General features: G+C 42.7%; 1 protein-coding gene across 2 annotated transcripts; it reads left to right on the plus strand.

Annotated features, from left to right (window-relative positions):
- Positions 1-1,718: 1,718 nt before the first annotated feature.
- fbxl15 (F-box and leucine-rich repeat protein 15) lies at positions 1,719-7,588 on the plus strand. 2 transcript variants are annotated; one of them, XM_080747855.1, is made up of 5 exons: positions 1,719-1,849; positions 2,070-2,229; positions 2,991-3,493; positions 6,304-6,506; positions 6,637-7,588. In XM_080747855.1, the coding sequence occupies exons 1-4, from the start codon at positions 1,821-1,823 to the stop codon at positions 6,491-6,493; spliced, it is 882 nt and encodes a 293-aa protein (XP_080603981.1). In that variant the 5' UTR covers positions 1,719-1,820; the 3' UTR covers positions 6,494-6,506; positions 6,637-7,588. The 2 variants fall into 2 exon arrangements, with proteins under 2 accessions (XP_080603981.1, XP_080603980.1); XM_080747854.1 differs by having other exon boundaries at positions 1,719-1,841.
- Positions 7,589-7,966: the final 378 nt, after the last annotated feature.

A 7,966-nucleotide genomic window follows, 5' to 3' on the forward strand; every position in this document is an offset into this window, starting at 1 on the left:
GTCCAATTTTCATAATATTAGAGTTGTTTTGAAGGTTTTAAAACATTCTAAGTTCATATATTGCACTTTTGAAGCAGCCAGAATAACCTTTATGACTTTTGGTGGGGGTCTCTCCTCACTTGGGACCCCCGGAATGACCCCTGAGCCTATCTCAGTACAGTCCTTGCTCTGCTCCTGCTCCAGAACAGTGTCAAATTAGATCATAATTGAAGCATAAAAGCTTTTGTACCTGTACCTGGGCTCTGTACCTGACAACAAAAATGAGTAGCTAATACCAGGGGTCTTCCACAGGGTCCGGGACCCCCAGGTGTCCTCAGAGTTACTACAGGGGGCCATCCGAACGGCTGTTTCAGTTTTGGCCCTATTCTTGCAAGAATAATATTAGAAACTGTTAGTTTTATGTATCCTGGGTTTATGTAGTGTACTTGATGGTTTATTAGTATTCTCAGTATTATTTATTAGTAAGATGCCTCAGGGCGCCAATTCTTTGCCATCTGGCCAGTGATGTATATCGGACCTGTTACCCATGTAGACCCCTGGTACCCATATATGGAGATCCATGTACTGTATATGGAGATACATGCTTACTCAGTTATTTGTTATGATGTCCATGACAACTGACAACATACCCTTTTATGCCCATACATGGAGATCCCTGTCTGTAGAACCAGTCACACAGATATGGGCTGTCTTGGCCATCTGTCTTGGCCATATATGGATTCTGTTAGTGTGGTATGTGGCCGATTTGTGGCCTCCATATATAGGCATTCCCATATGAAGTCCTGTTAGATAAGGGCTTAATATTGAAGACATCAGGGAACTCCATTTATGGACCTTGTCATACATCTTGAATGTATGACCTCAGCATCAAAGGCTGGATTGGGGTATGTCCCTGTGACAAACTATTGTCATGTCCACTGTCATCAAGCAGCCTCACAGAAACAGGACAGACTCCTGCCCTATGAGCCTCAGGGCTGGGCAAGGCTTACTTATTTCCATCAACATTGGAGTCATTGGAACACTTTGGTCCAACAACCCTGCATCTGTGATAATGCAGGGTAATGGGATGGGATTTCAGTCAAAGAAAGAACTTGGAGCTGCACTGCTACCACATATCCTCCATGCCAACTACGTCACAATACAGTATAAATGATACCTGACAAATTGCCAAGAGCTTCCACCAATTGAAGAAAATGGATGGAATTCAGAGAGTGGAGGGTATTTTACAGTCAGATGTCTTGGCTGACTGGGAGGTTGGGGTGACCAGAGATTCGGCTGGTCCCTTTAGTAACTCTGAGGACACCTAGGGGTCCCAGACCCCCTGTGGAAGACCCCTGGTATTAGCTACTCATTTTTGTTGTCAGAGCCCAGCTACAAAAAAATATTTTATGCTTCAATTATGATCTATCATGCATACCAGGCGGAATTGGCAGAAAATGCCCCTTTTTGGGGGATTTTTTGATTTTCAAGGGGTGGGGGGTTATTTTCAAGATACAGAGTTACTTTTGGTGTCAAAAGTCTTGTATTGATAGTGTTAATCATGTCCCAAATGGGTGTGTTCAAATTTTGAACTTGATGATTATCCCCCCACCCTAACTGATACGACATTGATGCCGTGATGCGTACCATCCTATAATAAACTATTTATACATCAGTGGGAATCACTCACTGGAATGAACCATCGCTGCCGAACCCGGAAGTGTTGTAAACAAGTCTACAGCTAACGGCAGCTGAAGTTGCTCCACTCCATTGTCTCTGTCTTATAACTATATGAAGAATAACAGTTTATCTAGTTTAACATATACGATTGCAGAGTCAAAATGGAAGATGAAGAAACCAGGGTGCGAAGGTTGTTGCATATATGCTTCCGATTTCTTTATAATCACAAAATCAGCAGTTACGTAGCTATAGCAGGCTAATGTTAGCTCTAATGCGAGCAGCAATCAGCTGATAAAACAACGATTTGGCAAACAATGCTGCTATGGGTAGCAGTGTGTTGATGGTTCCGTGGTGTAGCTGGTGATGTTGTTGATTAAACGGACTGCATTTGTCTCCCTCTTTTCCTTCAGTTGTCATCTTTTGGATCTGCCCTGGGAGGATGTATTAGTTCCACATATCTTATGCCATTTGCCCCTGCAAGAGCTGGTCAGGATCCAGAGAGTGGGCAAGCAATTCCATGCCCTCATCCAGGTGTACATGGCCAACTGTCGGACCTTTGATCTATCACAGGTAGGTGTGTTTGATGATGAGGGATGGAGAAAATATTCCATTGCAATGTCTCTCACATCCTTGCACATGATTTGGGTTATTATAATTTTTTTCCTTTGTATTATTTTTCTTATTTTTAGATTTTTGATATTTTAAAGATATTTTGGGAGGCTTTATTTATAGATTACAGTTGAGACAGACAGGAAACAGGGAGCGAGAACGTGCCTGGACCATGTCCCAGGACTTTAAATGTGACCTTTTTAATTTTGGGACCTAAAAAAATACCAAAAAATAAATGAAAAAATAAAAGGACCATTACTGCATCAAAAGTAATCAACAAACAAACTATAGGCTACTATAAAAACTGGTCTACATTGGCCACATTGTCAAACAACATAAGAAAAAGGCGAAGATTTTGAAAATAGCCCATCTACAGTACAAGCTTGTACAGTAGATCGGCTATTTTCCCAATATTTATCAGTGGAATGGAGTCAAACGATCAACTCCTTCCATTCCAAGTGCTTGTCAGGGTGGGGGGTCCTTAGCCTGATAAATCAGTCCGCACATTACCACCCCCTAAGTGAAACGTAGTGTGTGAAAAGTCTGACGCTTGCAGTCAGGCTAGGGGGTCCTCAGTTCATATGATTATTTTGGGGGGTTGCGGCCGGAAAAATGTTGAGAACCACTGTCCCAGAGAGAGAGACAAACATTGATAGCAAAGGTTTAGTTTGGTTATTTATTGAAACTGCCTTTTTTCCCCCGCTCTGTGATTACATTCATAGATTGGTTCTTGCATACCCAAGGAGGCATTTTGCTCCATGCTGAAGGACAACAAAGTTCTCCAAAACCTGTCACTTCACAACTGCTCAGATTGGGTGACGGACAAGGAGCTGCTGCCAGTGATTGGCCAGAACCAGCACCTGCTGAGAGTGGACATGAAGGGATGCGTCAGGCTCACCCGCCACTCCCTGGTGGCGGTGTCCTTGAGCTGCGCGCACCTCCAGCACCTGGGCCTGGCGCACTGCGAGTGGGTGGACAGCCTGTCGCTGCGCAGCCTGGCTGACCACTGCGGGGGGCTGCAGTCCATCGACCTCACCGCCTGCCGCCAGCTGAAGGACGAGGCCATCTGCTACCTGGCCAAGAAGTGTCTCAAGTTGAGGTCTCTGTCGGTGGCAGTCAACGCCAATGTCACTGACGAGTCCGTGGAGGAGGTGGCCAAGAACTGCAGGGGCCTGGAGCAGCTGGACCTGACGGGTTGCCTGCGGGTTAGGAACCAGTCCATCAGGTACTACTTTGTGATTATCAACATGATGGGACGGTAGATTTCATTTATTCTGTGCTCCACAGAGTCATCCACTGCATAGAGAAACCTGAGTTATACTTGGTTGCATGCTGGTGGTTGTGCACCGAAGATAGTCGATCTACAAGTGAGCATGTGGTAGATCTGCTATGTTCAGTGCGCGACGTCAGTTTAATTAATAAAGAATAAATCAGGCAAGTAGAATCAAACTTTGTGCCACCCTTGCTGCACATTTCAACATTTTGCCTTGATAATGTAGTTCTCAAATTACTGAAAAAAGTGTTCTTTTGGACAAACTTAAATTGATTATGCAAAAAAAGAAAATCTCATATCTTCCCTTTCTATACTATTCATAGAATAAGATCTACAATCTCACAACATGTCACACTGCGACATGTTGTGAGCTTGTTTAACTGCTGTCACGCAACTAAGAACTGTATTAAATCAGGTCAGACCTTGTGCCACCCTTGCTGCACCCTTTGGCATCAGCCACCCCACATTATCTGATGTTTTCTTTTCTTTGCAGACCTACCTACCAGTGGTTTAAAGTAAAGTACATTTACTCTTGTAACTGCACTTTAGTACAATACAACGGTATTGTTTAACTTTACTGGAGTATTTCCAATTTTCAGTAGGCCTACTTTTACTTCTACTCTTTGAGCTACTAGTTACTTTGTAGATTTAGATTATTATTAGAAAACATACATTGGCACTATCTACATTTCGTCCATTTAAAAATAGCTGATCTACAAGCTCACAATGTGTCATGAATGATGAGACACATTGTGAGCTTCTAGATCTGCTATTGCCAAAAGATTTGTACACATTTGAAAACTTGTGAAACGGGACATTCTACATAATGACTACTTTCTACTTTTGGTATGATACCAATACTTTTGTACTTACTCAAGTAAATGTGGAATTCCGGACTTTTACTTGTAACGCTACTTTGCAGTATTGAGACTTTTTACCGGTACTTAAAGTAAAAAGAGTACTTTCACCACCACTGCTGCCTACAGTACCAGTAAGACTCCCTAATCGGGAGATAAGTTGGTCGCTTATCTCCACAAATATCACAGCCTCCACCTCTCACGTCATACGGGCAGCCATAGTTAAGGTGGTTGCACACTGCTGCGTTTTTCGTTGCGAAATGCGTTTTTCAGGGCAAGGAGAGAGAGAGAGATAGAGAGAGCAAGGGACCGAGTGGTGCGCGAAACGGGCGGCAGTGTGCAAACGTGACTGACATAACGTGAGGTTGATTTTTTTATTTGCGTGCTCCGAAATTCACTCCGATATTCGGCCCGAAAAACGCAGCAGTGTGCAACCACCTTTACACCTGGAATGTTGAATCTCCATATATGGAGATAACCTACCCATCACACAAAGTCTGACCTCACCAGCCCATACCTGGGCATGGACGACTTATATCTCCATATACGGAGATGGCCATATATGGAGATACGATGACATCACAGAGTCCACAGCTGATGATGTGGCGTGATGTCATACAATACACAAACAAGCCCTATATAAAGGGGCAATTCTCACCAGGGAAGAGAGCATTCCCCACTAGCTGAGTATCTTAACACGTTGCAAGCCGCGGCAGAACCCTCTGAACAGAGGTAGCGCCGAAGAAATAAGCCATTTATTTACAAACATGTTTTAAAAAAACAAAGCCCACATGATAACAACACGTACTGGAGTGCTCGACACAGCGTACATATTCATCCTGCAGAGGTCGGCGATCTTACTTTGGCGAGGCGGAGGGGAGATCAATTCCATTCGTTTACGTGCGGCGAAGCAGGGAAAGGAGCGATAGAGAAGCGGCGCCCGAACGTGATTGAAACCGCGATCCACGAACAGAGACAAAGACCAGCCATCTTGTTTGAGCTTCTTGCTGAGTTTCAACACTGGGGAGAGGATGAGGCTCCTCCTGGCCAGCCATCCATCCAGAATGTGAGTCAACGGCGTGGCCTGCTGGATATTAGGAGTATCACACCCAGCACCAGAAAATGACTGTCAGAGCATATTAACCCTTTCAGATCGCTCCAAAAAGACACAGAGAAGAATTTCCGATGTTTTTTTTTTTTTTATTATAATTTATATCAAAAGTCCGGGAATAGACGGCGTGGCTGATGGGACCCAGTAGGAAGTCCGAGGGAGTACGGCCAGGCTTAGAAGGTGTTAAGATGGTTGGATGTGATGATAAGCCACAAATAGGCCAAAAGTTTGTTTTACCAATTATCAAGACATACGGGCAGTTGACAGTTTGCCATTGTTACTCATTGAAGTTGAATCTCCATCTGAATCCCTTTTATGCCCATATATGGAGATCCCTGCTCTGAGTATCTGACATCACTAATCCCTTTTATGCCCATATATGGAGATCCCTGCTCTGAGTATCTGACATCACTAATCCCTTTTATGCCCATATACAGTATGGAGATCCCTAACAGAATCCATTTTATGCCCATATATGGAGATACCTGCTCTGAGTATCTGACATCACTGTGATGTCACCTGTTTATGCCTAAATATGGAGATCCCTGCTCTGAGTATCTGACATCACTGCGATCTCACCTGTGATGTCACAGTGACACATCACCTCAGTATCTGTGATGTCACAGTGACACATCACCTCAGTATCAGGCGTTACACGTATACATTGAGCAGGGCAAAGGTGTGACGTGTGTGACGGACGGACGGACGGACGGCCGGTGGAGGTTTTCATACTAAACTGCGACCTTACGGTCGCAATCATATCAATCCTCTCTGCATGCTGTGTGTGTTTACAGGACTGTTGCTGAGTACTGCCCAAAGCTGCAGTCCCTGAAGGTGAATCACTGCCACAATGTGACCGAGTCGAGTCTAGATCCCCTACGGAAACGGAACGTAGAGATTGATGTCGAGCCACCTTTGCAGAGGGCCTTGGTGCTTCTACAGGACGTGGTGGGGTTCGCCCCCTTTATTAATCTCCAGATCTAACAACCGAAAACAGGTAGCTTGTAGTGACACATTAGCAGGTGTTGACACTCAGCACTGCTGACATACAAAGATCAGACCTCTGATTTAAGTGTATTGGAAGTAGTACTGCCAGTATTAATCGATATTTCCTTCCTTGTTTGCAGATTTTGCCTTCAAAGCAGATGGACTGGTTCAACGGTATCCAATATCGTCTTATCTCTCTGCAATGATGTGTACAGTGTGTAGGAAATAAACTACCATATTTATTGCTGTTGTACAAGTCAGTGGTTTTCAAACATTTACATGTCAAGGACCCCCATTTTCAGACATATTTGGCCGTGGACCCCCATCTGAAACTATTTGGCGCCAGTGACCCCATAAGAGAAGATTGTGTTACTATTATTTGTTTTTACAATTTTCCAAAATAGCTGAAATAAAAATAAAAATAGGGTCAACACGGTTAAACTGATTTTGATGCTGTATTAATTGATTTTGATGGGGGACCCTCCCAAGGACGCTTGGGGGTCCCCAGACCCCACTTTGAGAACCACTGGTATAGGTAATCAGATGAAGTCGTAAACATTTGAAGAATTTGTACTTGTAAGAATACGTTCTATGTCTTAGATCTATTATATAGACAATATCTATACATCAATCAGTGTCATCACCTTTGGCTTTGAAGAAGACCAAATCTAACCAAAATACAATGTTATTGTATTTTTTTAAACAAAGTTATGTTTTGCTTTGTGTATATTGCAAAGCTGTTTTTAATGTAAGAAACCATTAAGTTTGTTTCATTCAGAAACATTTTAAAACGTTTGAGTTTAATTAAACATTTTATTTTGCATGCATGTGCTAGCCTTAAGTTGTGGTATTAATAGTAATATCATTCTGTTTTGTTTTATGATTTTTTTATATAATTTTATCTTTTGATTGTAATTCATCAAATGTCACATATTTGGCAATACTGTTAAGAAAATTACAGGTTGTGGCCTTCAAAGTCTGAATATGAGTCCCATGTATTTACATAATTTATTTAAATAATTATAAGGTCAGTGATATGCTGTAAAACATACATGAACACAGACATTTTAAACTTGAAAAATATTACGAATATATTGCACTGTTCACTGCTTTTTATAACACCTTGCTCTCTGTCTGTAATAAATATATGCAGTAGATGTCCTGTTCTTTCAGTGTGTGGCGAATCAGCTTGGTGGGAATTAACTTCTGATTTGGGCATATTTGGCTAAAGCCACTCAGGCTAAAGCCAGAGGGAAATAACTAAGGGAGATGCAAAACACCTGTTTTAATTAAGGCGACGAATGAGCCTGTTCAGAAGAAAAGAACCGGACTTCTAGGTTAAATGAAACAAAAATACACAAACTTTAGGGAATATATTAACGTTTGGCGGTAAATGTAGTTAAAGCTTCCTGGTCTGGACCATCATTTTTCTCTCAGTCGAATGGGCGGGCGGCCAGGCCAGGCGTCAAG

Source organism: Nannobrachium achirus (assembly GCF_963921795.1).
Source record: "Nannobrachium achirus genome assembly, chromosome: 18".
Taxonomy (NCBI): Eukaryota; Metazoa; Chordata; class Actinopteri; order Myctophiformes; family Myctophidae; genus Nannobrachium; species Nannobrachium achirus.

Excerpts from the sequence above, each read along its gene's own strand:
- fbxl15 (XM_080747854.1), top strand. The coding sequence starts at position 1,771 with ATGAAGAATAACAGTTTATCTAGTTTAACATATACGATTGCAGAGTCA. Across the intron at positions 1,842-2,069 it reads TGGAAGATGAAGAAACCAGG|TTGTCATCTTTTGGATCTGC; the intron begins GTGCGAAGGTTG and ends CTTTTCCTTCAG. Across the intron at positions 2,230-2,990 it reads GGACCTTTGATCTATCACAG|ATTGGTTCTTGCATACCCAA; the intron begins GTAGGTGTGTTT and ends TTACATTCATAG.